This window comes from Panulirus ornatus, chromosome 26 (assembly GCF_036320965.1).
Source record: "Panulirus ornatus isolate Po-2019 chromosome 26, ASM3632096v1, whole genome shotgun sequence".
Taxonomy (NCBI): domain Eukaryota; kingdom Metazoa; phylum Arthropoda; class Malacostraca; order Decapoda; family Palinuridae; genus Panulirus; species Panulirus ornatus.
In genome coordinates, this window is record NC_092249.1 from 1,889,114 (window position 1) to 1,907,288 (window position 18,175).

Consider the following 18,175-nt stretch of genomic DNA (forward strand, 5'->3'; position numbering starts at 1 on the left):
TACAAATATCTTGGTCCTTTTTTATATAAAAATCTTGCTTTTTTTTTAATTCTATACAAAAATCTTGATCCTTTTCTAATAAAAATCTTGGTCCTTTTTTAATAAAAATCTTGTTTTTTTTTAAATAAAAATCTTGGTCCTTTTTCTAAATAAAAATCTTAGTCCTTTTTTCAATAAAAATCTTGGTTCTTTCTTTAATAAAAATCTTGGTCCTTTTTTCATAAAAATCTTGGTTTTTCTTATCATATTTATTTTTCGTTTACTATAAAAATCTTGGTCTTCCAATGAAACATTCGACAGCATAACAAAAATTACTTTGTTCTCTCCACCAGCCAACCAACCTCTCTCTCCTGCCCACAACCTCACCAACCTCCCACAACCCCACTCATTCCCCCTCTCAACCCCAACAACTCACTAACCCACCCTCTCAACCCCACCAACCAAAACTAATCTCCACCACACCATCAAACCCCCTCACCAAACTCCACCAATCTCCAACACCCTCATAAAAACCTCCACCTCTCCACCATCTCATCTCACCATCCTTCCCCAACCCCCCACAACACCAACCCCCTTCAACGAAACCTCCACGTTACTCCCTTGGCCCACTTGCCTCCACTCCCAATCCCGTTTTACAATCGAATTTCCTCTGGTCTGCGAGGCCACGAAAGTTATTCCCACGTCTTCACAAGCAAAGTAGAGAGGGAGGGTTGGGTTAACAACCCCCTCCACCCCCCTTACGTCTGCCCAAGCAAAAGATCATAGCCATCCCATTATGGACGAAGCGAGGATATAATCTTAAGAAGGTAAAATCATATTCTAGATCAGTGGAGCAATCGCCACACGCATTCTCGAAGACATCTTAATGGATGAAGAATCCCGTTTCCAATCACATGAAGGAACCAACGCAGTGGAGAAAACATTAAGAAAAAGAAAAAAAGAAAAAAATGGGCGAATCTTGCAAATGGATGGCTCGCGATAGGGTGAATACCAGAACAGCCAAGGACTCTCAAAATGGCAGCAGTAAAAGCAGACGCGCGTCCACGGAGCGGGTAACGGCGCTCTATACAAGATTCCAGTGTTCGACTTCGTGTGCAAACGAGAGTAACTTAATGACCCCAAATCTTACTTAACTTCCAACTCAAGACACTTAAACTTAAAAAAAAAAAACTAGACTCTCCTCTATTCTCAATACATGAATAAACTATAAGAAAATTATAAAACATTAAATTACGAGAAGGAAAACGCCTCCAGAATAATGGGAATAAATAGTACGAAATAACCAATAATCAAAAATCAATGAATAAACAGTAATAAATACGATAACTGTAACAGTAGTTAAGATGATCAAGAACTGGAATTAAAGAAAAAATCACCACTGCAAATCCGAAAGCTTACAGGAAATGAGAAATTAAGAAAAAAGAAAATAGTTTATGTTTCTGCAGAAGTTAAGACGAGCGGGAGAAAACTCTAACTGTTCTTTAATTGCTGAGAGAACCGCCAAATATTTGATCATGAGAACTGATGAACTTGTAATCCCAGTTCAGGTTAATGGTGGTGATGTAAATGTTGTGTGCCACTTGATCTAGGATGATCTTCGACTGGATTAAGCAAGGTACAGGAGGAGGTCCTCCCAGACTTGCTTGCCTCACACATGGATGTTTTCTGTAGCATGTGATTAAGAGGCGACTGGTGCTCCGGGCTTCATTAGGTAAACGAGAACCAATCAGGGAGATTGGAATCAAGTTGTCGGTGTTTATTGTCATTTAATGACTCTCTCTCTCTCTCTCTCTCTCTCTCTGTACCTCTTCGTCGTCTGCTTCCGTACATGCACGTACCCTGTCTCTGCTTTTCGCCTCCCTCCCTCTCCCTCTCCCTCCTGCCACAAGGCTCATTATCACACTCCCGCGCGGTGGCGTTGCACGCCCCTCAGGCGTCTCCAGGGATCGAGAACGCGTAAAGATCAACGCTGAAAGGCCTCTGGCCCGTATGTCCACGGCTGCTGAGAGGGGGGGGGGGGGGTTCCTTCCCTCACCCGACACAGAGGAGGCCTCCTCGCCTCTCACCTGTGAGAGTACTGGACCTAACTCTCACCTGTGAGAGTATTCGACTTAGCTCTCACCTGTGAGAGCGCTGTGCTCGGCTCTTCCCCTATGTGGCTGGTGTACTACACTTCACACCTGTGTGAGTCACGTACTCAAAACTCTCACCTGTGTGAGCAGTGGGCTCAGCCCCCCTTCCTCAGCTGTGTGAGAGTGTTCTAATCAACTCTCACTCTGACGTGGGTTCTCGCCTGGGCCCCCGAGACCATAATGACCACAGGCGCGTAAATAACTGAGAGGCGGACGTTGTGTACAGAAAATTACGAGGAAGTCTGAACAACTGTGGAATTAATGGTGGACTACGTGTATTGACGGGGGCTGGTTACAGAGACTATATATGTGTGTGTGTGTGTGTGTGTGTGTGTGTGAGAGAGAGAGAGAGAGAGAGAGAGAGAGAGAGAGAGAGAGAGAGAGAGAGAGAGAGAAAGAGAGAGAGAGAGAGAGAGAGAGAGAGAGAGAGAGAGAGAGAGAGAGAGAGAGAGAGAGAGAGAGAGAGAGAGAGAGAGAGAGAGAGAGATCCCGTAAAACTGTGGATCACACACTTTCCTTCTGATCCTTCACCGGTCGGTCTCGCTCACCATCAGGACTTCAACAAAGGACTTGACTTCCTCCCTCCTCCCCTTCCCTCCCCTCGTAGTCCTGGGGAGCTTCCTCCCTCCTCCTCCCCTCGTAGTCTGGGGAGGGGTTTCTTGGGGGGAAGGGAAAGGGGAGGCTCGGTGGGGACCCCTCTTTCTCCCCCCCCCACAAGCAAGACCCGTCTACAAACTCGACCCTAACTAAGCTCAGCTGTGGCGGTAACTACCTACCTCCATCCTAAACTCTCAGCTAAGCTGGGTAGACTTAAGCTGACCTTAACCCAAGCTAAGCTGGGCATTATACTAACTCTAAACGCCCACAGAAAGCTAATCTGGACACTGGCATTACCACATGGGCCACACAACCCGACACTCGCCTGGTCAACACTTGACACGAATATTGTAACAACCCATACGGGAATGGGTCACACATACCCAGCGGGCAGACCATAACCCCTACAGCAGGTACAACACTGTGTTGTTAATGTGACGTACCATGTAACCACATACAACGTCACCACAACAGATACAACTCGCTGTAGCTGACGTGATGTACCAGAAAAATACATCAAACACAACTCGGTGTAGTTACTATGATGGTCCACATTAACACACTGCATGCGACCCTGCCCTTCACTAAATAAATCGATCATAATAATACAAGCTCATCTTCGTGGTATTCTCATGTATACCAGTGTATCAAGACGGTACTGGAGCATACACAAGTGAAGGATATCTGTGATACATATACATAACAGAACATAAGAGCGAACGAAGTATAGCAATGGCATTGCCAACATCATACAAACGTAGATCTGGTTTCCTGCTTCGACCCCTCGTCGACACGACAGATAACACTCAGGCTAATTAAACCAGTCGACATCACCACCTTATAAAAAAAAACACCCAGTCGACACTCCTGGTCTTAAGACTGATCGACAACCCACCATATACAACCCGAGTCGAAGCCCCGGCCCTCAGGTCACTCGACAACCACGTCCATCCATGCTCGACCCTGTGAGGCGCTGGTGGGTGTCAACACATCTATGGCGGCCTCTGATACGTCACAAGGAGGGTGGGCTTGGAGGTGGGCTGGGAGGGTGGGCTTGGGGGTGGGCTTGGGGGGTGGGCTGGGGGTGGGTGGGTGGGTGGGCTGGGAGGTGCCACTGATGAGGGCTTCACATCTCAGGACGTGGGGCTTAATTAGATAGTGACCCCTGGAAAGTCATCGAATTAAAAAGATCAAAGAGGACGGGAGGCGGAGTGTCACATTTCTACCTAAAATGTATATAGAATTCCAGTAAAAAAAAAAGAAAACGGGAATTAATCATTAAATGGTTACTCTGAGGGTGATTAATTATGCATGTGGTCTTGCTACTTCCAGTCTCTCTTATGTATTTCCCATTTTCGATCCATATAACACAAGATTCTCATCAGTCAATGTTGAATACAGTGTCCTGCCCTTCACACGTCCTATAGCATCCTATCTACACAGAAGGACATCCTTCTCTCTAGCCTTCCCCCATCCATGACCATCCTACAATCCTTCCAACGCCTTACAGTCCCCCACAAGGAAATTCCGTCGCCTTAACTACCTTTAAGAAGCACAAGAAGCCATGATCTAGTCACAAGAGACAGACTGGTACTTAACTTATATCATGAAATACTCCTTGTACACCCCTGGGCCCCAGAACTCCCTAGCCTTCCTCCTAACCGTCCTAAACCAAACATAAAACATCTTTACGAATGTTGATCTCAATGTTGACACGACATTATAAAATACAGGGGAAAAAAAGGTCACTTCAAACTTACGTATGTCACTCGGGTCAATAATCTTTCACAGGCAAGGCTAATAAGTTAGCAACTTCATAAATACCATTAACCATCCAAGAAAACGATAAATGGTAAATAAACTGAAAAAACTAATAAATGATGTTAACTGGGAGTCCCTGGGCCATCTTGTCCATAAATAACCTGTGCTTTTCAGTTGTCAAATCATTATATAAATCAATTTACATTAACATCACAAGTTTAACGTTAAGTTAATAAATAAAGAGTAATACAGTACAGTTCAGGGGAGCCAACAAACCACCAAACATACCCAATACATCATACATAGTCTAGTTATGTTACCAACCCACACAAGAAAGTCATCAAATACGTTTTCTTTACTAAATCACAGATTGTGGTGGTGCACTGCAACGTTCTGACCCAATCTTAAGAAAATGGCTTCGTGTTATTTGACTTCAGACCCAGTTCACTACGGCAAAACCCGTCATTACATCAAGGCCTGAATTAACTATTAGCAAAAATATAATCATACGAGCCACTGATTCAACAATTTCGAGCCAATTTGTGGTACAGTCATCTATTCCATCAATGCGCAACCAGTGAACGACTCCATCACATACATACATATATTGAAAGACTGAAATACTCATTCCACATCCATATATATATATATATATATATATATATATATATATATATATATATATATATATATATATATATACATAAAAGCAATATTCGAATCATGAAATACTCATTCCACATCTATGTAAAATAAAAAGGAATATTCGACTCACGTACACAAAATATCCACATAAAATATTTCAGAAAATACATTCTAAAATGGTAAACAAATCAAATATGTATAACTGGGCCACGCAATCTACATAAATAATGCGTATCCGTATGCGTACACGCATCTGACCCCCGGATAATCAGGGCATGAAATTATCACTAAACAATTCAACAGAATTACATTACCCAAACGCAGAACACAACAGCAGCGAAAGAAGGATAAAATTCCATTAAAATACATAATATCGAGAGGGCCCCATTCACTACAACGGATGTATAATAGATTCCAGTAGCAATGCGTGTATAGAGGCACTGGGAAAGATGTGAATAATGATCTACAAAAATGTAGAATATTAAGTCTACATAATGGCTTATATAAAAATTACATCTCACTTATATTTTGATTCTGTTTAATCTTATTCATTTTCGTGAAGGTTCGTGTACCTACGTGCAGATAGATGTTGAATAACTTAGTTCAGTTGAGCACGACGGTACGACCCTTGAGCACGACGGTACGACCCTTAAGCACGACGGTGCGACCCTTGAGCACGACGGTGCGACCCTTGAGCACGACGGTACAACCCTTCAGCACGACGGTACGACCCTTGAGCACGACGGTACGACCCTTGAGCACGACGGTACGACCCTTGAGCACGACGGTACGACCCTTGAACCACGACGGTGCGACCCTTGAGCACGACGGTACGACCCTTGAGCACGACGGTACGACCCTTGAGCACGACGGTACGACCCTTGAGCACGACGGTGAGAACCCTTTGGCCTAGCCCTTAACATGGCAACCCCCCCCCCCCCCCCCAGGCAAGGCCGCTCACGTCATCCTGCCCTTAAGTGCGCCAGGTAGTCACCAGACCCCCCCCCCCCCCCAAGTTGTGGGACTAAGCTTAGGGGTGTCGACTTTCCCCCAGCTAAGCTTCCAACGCGACCCCTTGGTTCCACTCGCCCCCCCCCCTCGTCCGTCACACACCGTCCAGCTTCAAGCAGCGTCACACGTGTGTCATCAGCGTCACACACACACACACACACACCGTCCGACCAGGCCATATCGCATGGTGATGGAGACTTAACGAGATGGGGCAAAGATGGTGATGGAGTGAGGGACGGGGAGGGAGTGCCGAGAGCAAACACGGAGTGATGGGGTCGTAACAAGATGGACACAAACGGTTACGGAAGACCAAACACCGTGATGGAGTGAAGTGGGAGGGCAAAGAGATGGTGATGGAGCGAAGGTAAAGAAGAATGCGACCACATTGGTCGTACGTCGCGTGTTCCACCTCCTCTCTCTCTCTCTCTCTCTCTCTCTCTCTCTCTCTCTCTCTCTCTCTCTCTCTGGCCTTCAAGACTCGGTCGCATCACAATCCGTTTCCCTGGGAATCGCGATCGCCTTCACAGTCAATCACGCCCCGACCTCCATTCTGCTCCCTCACCCACACATCCCCACGTCTTCCCTCCCTCCTGTACCTCCTCCTCCTCCGCCCACATGGACGCCCACGCCTTACAGCCGGAGACCAAGCGAAAGAAATCCATACAAACTATGAGGTTTGTGTGTGTGTGTGTGTGTGTGTGTGTGTGTGTGTGTGTGTGTGTGTGTTTCAACTCGGGGAATATTTCACAAGAGCCAGAGTCTCAACCAGAACAAGACGGAACCTGAGACATGTGTAAGACGAGATCACTGGCCTCCCTCGCTGGCTGGGCAACACGACCCCCCCCCCCCCCCGTCTCTGTGCTCACGAGCCACGACCCTTCCCTCCCTCCCCCTCCCCCCCCACCCACAACACGTCCTGGGGGAGGAGGAGGGAGGAGGGGGGGAGGGGAGAGGACCATTAGCACTGGCCCTGCAAGCGGAAGGCAATTACGGCAAAGGTGAAGTGTTCCAAACAATGGGGAGGGGGAGGGGGTGGGGGAGGGGGGAGCCATTTCACCACCAAACCCCCCCCACCCCCGCCTCCACCAGGCTCCATCTAGCCACAACCACACACTTCCTCCCATCGATCTCCATCTACCTCCAACGCTCCCTTCCATCAAATAACATCCATTTAACCACCCCCCCCCCTACAGCCTATCTACCATCTAGCTACTCCCATGTTCTCCTTCCTGCCAACTTCCATCTAGCTACTCCCATGTTCTCCTTCCTGCCAACTTCCATCTAGCTACTCCCATGTTCTCCTTCCTACCAACTTCCATCTAGCTACTCCCATGTTCTCCTTCCTACCAACTTCCATCTAGCTACTCCCATGTTCTCCTTCCTGCCAACTTCCATCTAGCTACTCCCATGTTCTCCTTCCTACCAACTTCCATCTAGCTACTCCCATGTTCTCCTTCCTACCAACTTCCATCTAGCTACTCCCATGTTCTCCTTCCTACCAACTTCCATCTACCTTATCTCCACCTCTTCTACCTTATCGGAATCCGGCCATTATCTTCCTTTTCTTCTCCGTTTCTCGACCACACACACCAATCATCCGTCTCCAATCGCCCTCATCATAACGCAAACCGAATTAAAAACCAGATGTCGTAAACCGAATCATCCACTCCATCAGGTCCAATCAAGCCACCCCTACGTAACGCTTATGTCCAATCCCCCAATCTCTGGTCGCTCGTCCCTCTCAACCAATCACTCCAAGGCAATCTTTCTCTTCCATTCCCACGAGAGATTATCCCCATTTCCCCTTGTTATCTCTGGCTATCAAAGTGACCCCCCCCACATCCCCATTTCTACCCTGATCTTCGTCCTGGCCCCCAGTCTCCTGGACTCGACCCTCCCAGAGTTAGAATCCTCAGAATCCTATTCAAAGCATCCACCTCCTCCGTCACAGTAGAGCAGCCATTTACTCTAGCATTTCTCCCTCCCTCCCCCCCCCCCCTCTCTCTCTCTCTCTCTCTCTCTCTCTCTCTCTCTCTCTAGGATGTCTGGCTCACACGCCCCCCGGACACACGGGAGACGCGCTGCAAAGGCCGGCCCATGGACATCAGCGTAGCCAAAAGACAATCTCTGACTTTACTTACCGAGATTGGTGGAGGCCCCCCGGGGGGCGGGGGGGAGGGGGACTCCACCTCATCCCATCCCCCCCATTTCCCCTTTCCAGGTACACACACACACACACACACACACACACCTGGGAGATCTCACTCGAAGTTCCTTTATCCTTCGTAAGTTCAAAACATCGAAAGTTCTGTCTCTGCCAAACGGGTTTATCATCTTTCATTCACTTTATAAAGTATCCCTTAAGTTCCGTGTCTCTCAAAGTTCCAGCATCCCCTTTTAAATTCTCTCTACCCTGAAAGTTCTCCTTGTCTCTCTCTCTCCCTCTACTTAAAGTTCCCACCCTCAAAGTTCTCTTTTTAAAAGTTCCATTTATTTTCCTTTCAGTTCTCACCAACTTTACACTCCTGACTTCCAATGTTCAATCCTTTAATGGTTGAAACTCCAACTTATCCTTTACCACAACAACGTCATCCACTTACAAAACATTTCAGGAGGACACTTAACCCACATGAGAGTAAAGTATAACTTTCCCACTACTTTAATGGTCTTTCCGCTCTTAGAACACTTCAGTCCATCTGAACCTATTCTAATGTCGACCCTCTTAACCCCTTTGCGCACGCTGGCTTAACCCCTTGTTCACCATAACATGATCCCCTTCAGCTCGACCAATGAACGTTTTAAGAACATAAGAACACTATCTTCAACCACCGGAACACTCCTACAAGCACAGACGCTCATTGCCAATCACCAGGTGGACGAATTCACTTAAAATCACGGTCCAATCAATCGATGTTCCTTGAACAAGATCATATGACATCTGCATGGACATAAAAATGTCGACCTTGCCATAAAACTACAGAAAATTATATAAAAATATCAGAGAACACATCATACATTAGTTTATATACAAAAAAAATAGTTTATATAAAAAAAAATTACGATATTAATGATCGTTGAAGCGATGGAAAGGGGGGGACCCGCCCCACGAGTTTCAAACACCCCCCACCCACCATCCCTCTCCCAGTGCAAATAGGTAATTACCACTAGTTGCATTACACCTGTAAACTGGTTGCATCCACCCCCACCCCCCCCCTCCCGTAACTCAACTTCGATGACCGAAGCCAATGACGTTGTTATAATGGACCAATTACACCCGTGACGCCGCTCGCACCAAACAATTAAAAGATGAAAAATATCACCACATAAACGCTCCCGTAAAACCAGAGGAAACGAGGCATTTGACATGGACACTCGTGACAAAATAATGATCACAGTTTTGGAACCAAAAAAAAACAAACAAACTAACAATTTCACAAATTTTCGATAAGGCAAATACCAATTGACACACTACAATTTTTTCCCCAGTAACAATTTCTCACAAATGAACTTGACAAGACAAATGCCAATTAACATGAAAGTACCATTATGTCACCATATCCAATCAGCGCAACGGTGTCATATATAAATTTCACGCTGTTAGGCAGAGTTAAGTCACACCGGACTTCAACAGTCGTGGGAACGAGGAAACAAGAGCTTTGTGAAGGAATCGTTGATCGCAAAGCCAGAGGGAAATAATAATAACAACAACAACAACAACAACAACAACAACAACAATAATAATAATAATAATTATCATAATAATAATAATAATAGTGTCTCCAGAAGTAAAGTCTGGCGCAAAATATCATTTTGGTGTCTCCGCTTCCCAACACATCACAATCCTGGCATGTAACTCATAACTCACAATGTCGACAAAGCCAAAAAAAGTTTGTTTGACTTACCTTACACAGCGACGCCTACTGACGTGTATGGTACCATGATACATACATACCTCTGACATCACATTTCGTATCCTGTTCTCTGACCGTGAAACCATTTTAAGTTCCTCTGTTATCAATTAACGAGGTGATAAACCAACCAACAACCTCCTTACCTTTCTAATTATTTAACCTGAAGGTCACGTACTTACCTTTCTCATTCATTAACCCGAAGGTCACGTACTTACCTTTAAACCTACAATGTCAAAATATAACAAGTAATGAAACATTCCATTCATCACATAATGGTCAGGACGAGCCTTGCTCATGGGGGCACACAAAGGGGTGGTATAGCTTTCCCCTTAGGTCTATAAATGGTGTTGCAGCCTCTCCCTTGGATGCATAAAAGGGTGTATCCTTCCCTTTGGTGTATAAAAGGGGGTTGTAGTTATCCCCTTGCGGGAAGCCTTCCCTGCTTGTGTATAAAGGGGGTTCCAGATCCCCCCTTGATATAATGGGGAGTGGGTGTAATGAGGGTTGTAGCTACCCCTTAAGGCCTTTCGTCGCCCCTTAAGGGTTATAACTACACCTTTCGTGCATCTAAAATGGGGTGTAGCTATCCCTCGCACGTATAAGGGTTGTGTGCATTTATGGGAATAATGGAGGAATGGGGGGGCTGCTGCTTTTGCCTCCGCCCCTGTGGATAGATGGCAGCGCCGCTATTCAGCCACAGGACCCAAAACCCAGGCATGGAATCCCGGTATTTCTAATTAAACCAAGTGGTCCTCCACCTTCCTTCACCAGGATAGGATGTCCTTTTGTCCCCAAGGGGGGGGGGGGGGGGACAATCCTTCCTCCAACTCCCGTTTCCTCCAGCTCCCATCACCCCCTCAAACCCCCCCCCCATTCCTCCTTGGAAACACAAGAGAGGCTGATCCCACCTGGGAATAAAATACAGTGGAGGTGCAGTGTTCACACCCCGCCCTGGGAATAAAGCAACTGTAACGGTAGTTGTACATCGTCCTGGTAAAACATACAGGACTGTTCATGGTACTCACCTCGTCAGTAGTACATCGTCCTGGTAAAACATACAGGACTGTTCATGGTACTCACCTCGTCTTCAAGGGAGACGGGAAACTGGGTCACTGGCTTGATGGCCATTTCTTTAAGGCCGGTCTTCTTCCTACAGAGAGAAAAAGTAAACGAATGGAATCACAAAATAATCACTGATGAACGACCACACACGTCTGATATAAGCATTGAGCATTCCAGCCACGCAATGCGCGATCAATAACCTCACACATCACAGAATATATGATCAATACTCACACATTCCACACCACAACCTTAAAAAAATGCCTATGACACACACACACACACACACACACACACTTTATATATATATATATATATATATATATATATATATATATATATATATATATATATATATATATTATACATATATATTTTGAACAAATGAACCTCTTCATCACTCGCCCATGACACATATAATAAGCCTTCAAATTTCTGGCATCTTTTTAAAAAACCAAGCAAGAATGGATGATCATTCGGAAGAAATTAAATCTTGTTCTTTTTTTTTTAAGTATTTTTGAGTCATCTGCTTGGAGAGGGGGGGGGGGGGGAAGACCCTTAAATGGACCGTGAATTTAGGGCCAGTAGGCAGCAATGGAAGGTCTAAATGGACTTGTGAGGTCTCGGTCACTGAGTCACAAAGGGAAAGTCGAAAGTCCGCTGAGCTGGATCTCAGAGGACTAGAAATGACCACAGTCTTCGAAAGAGAATTCCCACACTCCACACCGACATTCAATATACATTTGCTAAATAAATCATTGACATTACGAAACAATCTCTCTCTCTCTCTCTCTCTCTCTCTCTCTCTCTCTCTCTCTCTCTCTCTATCTATCTATCTATCTATCTATATATATATATATATATATATATATATATATATATATATATATATATATATATATCCAGACAAGTGTACGCCAACTTACAACCGTCCACATATATTCATACATGTATATACACATACACCACCAAAAATATACGAATACACAATCATACAATGTATCAACCTACTTCCAAACAAGTATGCATACCGTAATATCCATCCATACGCTTATAAACACATATTTGTATTATAACATCCATAAAAACACTATAAACATACACTCACATAAGTAGTATAATCACCATATACTTAAATACGACTTGTGTATAATCATACATCTATACAGTCACATGTATAATCACCATATTCATACATACGACTCACATACACTCATACATCAACACAGTCATATGTATAATCACCATAGTCATACATACGACTCGCATACACTCATACATCAACACAGTCATATGTATAATCACCATATTCATACATACGACTCGCATACACTCACATACATCAATACAGTCACATGTATAATCACCATAGTCATACATACGACTCCCATACACTCATACATCAATACAGTCACATGTATAATCATCATATACATACGACTGGCATACACTCATACATCAATACAGTCACATGTATAATCACCATAGTCATACATACGACTCCCATACACCCATACATCAATACAGTCACATGTATAATCATCATATACATACGACTGGCATACACTCATACATCAATACAGTCACATGTATAATCACCATAGTCATACATACGACTCCCATACACTCATACATCAATACAGTCACATGTATAATCATCATATACATACGACTGGCATACACTCATACATCAGTACAGGTGAGGGCGTCTCCAATACCTGAGGACAATGATCTTGACACTGGGGCCTGGGATGCCCTTGAAGATGCTGGAGGCGTTAAGATGACATCTTCCGTAGATCACATTGCCGTTCACCTGCAACACGAGGTCAGAAAACAACGAATCAAAACACGTTCAAAAACAACGAATCAAAACGCGTTCATAAACAACGAATCGAAACGCGTTCATAAACAACGAATCAAAACGCGTTTCAAAAACAAGGAATCAAAACGCGTTCAAAAACGCAACAAAACGCATCAGCGTTAAATAAAAAAGTTCTCAAACTCTCAAAATAGACTATTAAAATGCTAGAATTATTCATACTATCAAGACAGACCTATCAAAATGCTAGAATTATTCATACTATCAAAACAGACTATCAAAATGCTAGAATTATTCATACTAGTTTAAAAATTATTCATACTAGTTAATGTCCCTTGTACAAAAAATATTCATATCAGCATTCTCATCACTTAATGGATAAATAATGGATGCTTATTCATAATGAGGTAGAATATGACTATAAAGAACTGGTTCGTATCCCATTTGTTGAGTAACTAAACCTACATTGAGAAATTAAAAGACCTGCGTCCGACGACCATTGTGTTAGTGCTATGATTATTAAGCTTTTCTATCAGGTTATGTCAATGTAATACTTTGTTACTGTAAGTGATAACGTATCATATATAAAGTGTGTAAATATTTTAGCAAATACAACTTCAGAGTCTTCATTAGAGTCTAGGTACATCAAAACATCCATGGGGCATATTATTCCCAGATTCGAAAAGTTGAAATTTAGACAAGTTACCCTCCCAGCCCAGATGAACCCATTTTCTTCCATTGCTGCGCACACGTTCGCACCCGTTTTCTTTGTCATGGATAACGCGCGTTTTTTTGGGGAAATTCATAGCGTTTATTCGGTAAATAAGAATATAAAGAACATGGTACAAATCAATAAACGTTAATTCCACTTTCCAGGGCATTGAAAAAAAAATGTATATGGAACATTAATCGTAAACTGATCACTGATATATTCTTATGGAAATATCAAATAGAAAAAGCGTTTACAAAACAGGTAAACTGTTTAACAGGCTTTGTAGGAAACACAAGACCAGTATAAAAGCCTTGGTGTAATAGTAGGAACGGAGGTGATTCAGTTAATCAATGAAATATGAATAAATTCGTAAAGATTAACATGGTTTTTCTTAACCATGATATCCTGTCGATATACTAATCTATTCACATACGCACAAGAAGAAATAAGTAAATGAGGAACGCATGAAATGGAAAGAAAGTTTATATGTAACATTCATGTGTCACCATTTTCACCAGTTATGATATGATAACTTACATAATGCAACGCTACAGATAACATGGAAAATGGGAAGTCAGCCATTAACTGATCAATCGTAAAATATCAGAAAATCTCGTAGATTCATCTACCTCTACAGTAAGAGGAAGAGGCAATGAATCTACTTTGAATATTGCCACGTAGTGTGTGTGTGTGTGTGTGTGTGTGTGTGTGTGTGTGTGTGCGTGTGTCAGTTCAAACAAGAAAAAATCTAAATTTTTTCGTACTCACTGGCTATTGGCTTAACAAACAGCCCTAATTACTGTAATTTATCGCATCTGTAAATAACATCATGTTATCCAACCTAATCAATACGATCATCACGAAACAAAAAAGGAAGGTGGGGAGGGGAGGGGTGGCTTTTTTCATTCAGCATCGTGTCTAAATAAATAACAATAAAAAAAAGTATTAGTAAACCGCAAATATAGATGTTTACATGTCTAAGATAACCGAAGATAGAAACTATATCAAATATGCTTGTATATATAGCACCATAAACTTATCTATCTTCTATCTATTTATCTATTTATCTATTTTTTGACTTTAAGACCAATGTGGATATTCCTGCCCGACACATCGATATCCACATCAAAGAAAAAACGAACACACGATGTAAGAAAACGGATGCCGGCGGAGGGAGATGGTGGAGCGGGGACTCGCTCAGCTGGCTCACCGTTAAGCCACTGAAGGTCGAGAGAGAGAGAGAGAGAGAGAGAGAGAGAGAGAGAGAGAGAGAGAGAGAGAGAGAGAGAGAGAGAGAGAGAGAGAATGTCACGCATGTATGTGTGTGTGTGGAATCGCCATATCAAGTACTGGGCCTTTAAGAAATCTATTCTTTAACCCCAGGTCCCCCTTTGGGTGCAGTCTATCGACATGAGGGAATATATATATATATATATATATATATATATATATATATATATATATATATATATATATATATATACACACACACGGAAAGGTATTCTTCATCAATACGAACATAAGTTTAGACGCGACTCCACCAGCCCATGACGCAAACAAACTGATTAATCCCATATGAACAGTCGGATCTTACAAGCAAATTCAAAAGTCGACTGGGTCGGAATTCATAGGCAAGGCTGTTGAAAATGTATCTTAAGCACACCTCACGTCCTTCGTGATAGTAGGTGACAAAAAAAAAAAAATGGATATTCTATGATTATTTCCGTGGACATGTATAGCAAGTTATTATCACACTGACAGAATAATGGCCAATAAATCATTATTAACGACTGAACCATTTCATAAAACATTCCTAACCGGGCGTTTAAAACGACAGGCTTTAATATCAAACGTTTATTTAAATACCGGAATTGTTCCATATCATGTATATGTACGATACACTGTAATTTTCGACACTCGGTTTTATGATTTTATAATATTTGTGACGATAAAACACATGAAATGTTGATTATATATAAACGCTCGTTACCTACCCAATATAGAAAACGGTTCTTATAGAAAGGACAGGTGAGCTATCTGGCTCGAGTAATAAGCCATCTATCTATCTATCTATCTACTTATCCATCTATCTATCCATGGTAACAGAGTATCCACAATCCAGTGTCGCTTCTTAGCCTTTCGTGCCTCACCCTTGAGAGCCCACTGGCTGAAGGCAACTCTAGACCAGTGTATGCAGAGGCTCCTACCTACTGTCTACTTCTACCTAACGTGTCTACCTTATTTCCTTCCTAATGTTTCTATCTACTACCTCTACAGAGAAGGGAGGATCCTCATCGTTCAGTCTGTGGTGTGAGAATGCGTACAGGCAAATTCAACATCGCCATGTTTTACTGTGAATTCCACACCTTATCCTCACTACACCCTGGCATGACTCAGAAGTACTCTCACCTTCACAGTACAGTGCCCAACCATGCTTTCGCGTTCCTTTCCTTTGCTCAATCAGACTGTTCGATGGACCAGCCTGTTATGACAGACTTTATAATCACTAGACTCGCTTTTAAATTATTCCACTGAACTGTACATTGTGTTTTGAAGGGCCGTAGGGAATTTCGCGACCTGAATATTTTCAATTTCAATTTTCAACCTTCAAAATCCAGTGATAGTTACTTACAATATACGTGACCGGTTCCGCGAACATAAAACTACTTACGAATGGAAATTGGGGTCGTGTTTTCCGGGAAATCCTGTGTGACGGGTGCTATAAGTCGATGCGGGGCTGTGACATCTTTAAACACTTACTGTGTATCTACAATTCTATATAAAATCCCAGATAAAATACATGTGTAGTATTAATTCAAGGAAGCTTAGTCTGTGAACTCTGCCTTCCAGGAAAGATAGAAGTGGACTCATCATTGCCGAACATATGACCCAATGATAAACTAAACAATTAAGTATGAGCTGCATATTTTACCTAAAGCTAAACAAATCTTCGTCAAATACTGTTTTCTTTATCTTGAGCGCCCTACATACTTATAGAAATGTACCTAACGACAAACACATGAACAATTTATACATTTCTACTCAATAGTAATTCACTGTTTACCTTTCTACCTCTCGTATGATCGGCATTACAACAGAAACGTAAACAAATAGCTGTTTACTCAGTCCCCGGGTGTTAATTACGGTCATTAGACCACTTCAGAGACTAATCAACTCCTAATTAGCCTAACTCAAGGCTTCTACTACGCACCAAAGATCCCGTAATTACTCCCATCTCATCAGGAGAAGTAATACTAACATGGTTTCGTACTTTCGTGCAGAAGGAACTCTCACCAACTCCTGTCTGCTCCATAAGCCTTCAAACAGCACGATCTACATGCTAATACCGTGTATAAACATCAGGACCTTATAGCGTCTATACTCAACGTACACATCTACCATTTCCCTTCGCCTCCTCCAGAGGTTTGGAACCTACAGCCTACAGTTTCAATTGTTCCTAGCCCTGGCCGTCCTGTGTCTCCACTAACCCTACGATCTCACAGGAGAACACCAATTCCAGGGTATAAACCAACCCTAACCCACCATCAAAATGTGCTTGGGATACACACACACACACACACACACACACACACACACACACACACACACACACAACACACACACACAGATCACCCGAAGGCACACTTACCTCAAGCACTTCGTCCCCAACCTTGAGTCGCCCATCTTTATACGCGTTTCCACTTGGGTTGAGACCGCAGACGAAGGCCGACATGATGGTCCTGTCCTTGTTACCGGCCAGGGAGATGCCCAGGCCATTTGCGCCCTTCTGCAGGTCCACCAGGATCACCTCTCCCTTCAGGTCCGCGTACTTCTTCTGGATCTTCTCTGTGGGGGGAGAAAACGGGGGAGGAGGAGGAGGTTAGAACATGGGAAGAACTAGGACGAGGTTATCACACGAGACTTACTACAACCCTAAATTCCTAACCAGATGGAGGGAGGACAATAGAGCAGAAGGCCTCCCTCACTGGTACATGGGAAAGCCAGATAACAAAAGAACTAATAATCTATGAAACCAATAATCTATGACGAGATTATTTGCTGGAGGACAGTTATAGTATTCTATATTCCTAATCTATAATAGATGGACACAAGATAGTAAAACAGAAGTACATGGGAGTACATGGGGAAGCCAGGTAACACAAGACCTGATGGTCGATGAAGAGATTATCTTCTCGTGGACAGAAATAGCATCCCAGATCTGTCATCTATACAGAAGACAGGATAGTAAAGCAAAATAAAGCTTTACTTCAAACATTACTTTAGAGGGATGCAATAAAGACGAGGTCTGCATACTTGTGAGAGATAAAATCATGCTCATCCAGTCTACGTTACTGTCAATATGAAACTGAAACATATAGAAGACGCACTCTTTTAAAATTCTCCTACTAACACGTCTGTAAGATAATTCCAATCACCCGCACGTGGCGACAGTGGATTTTCCTAATACCAGAAGGCGTGAAGAGGGTCAGCCAAGGTTTTATATACCAGTGAGAGCTGGCACCAG

The 18,175-nt window shown here is 43.1% G+C and overlaps 1 protein-coding gene across 1 annotated transcript in view; it reads right to left on the reverse strand.

Annotated features, from left to right (window-relative positions):
- The window catches only part of LOC139757455 (multiple PDZ domain protein-like), a 963,136-nt gene that overhangs the window by 158,094 nt on the left and 786,867 nt on the right, over window positions 1–18,175 (reverse strand). The window contains exons 36-38 of the mRNA XM_071677982.1: window positions 17,300–17,496; window positions 12,838–12,932; window positions 11,138–11,207 (exon numbers count right to left, since the gene is read on the reverse strand). Coding sequence (XP_071534083.1) covers window positions 11,138–11,207; window positions 12,838–12,932; window positions 17,300–17,496 — 362 coding nt within the window. The remainder of the gene's footprint in view (window positions 1–11,137; window positions 11,208–12,837; window positions 12,933–17,299; window positions 17,497–18,175) is intronic.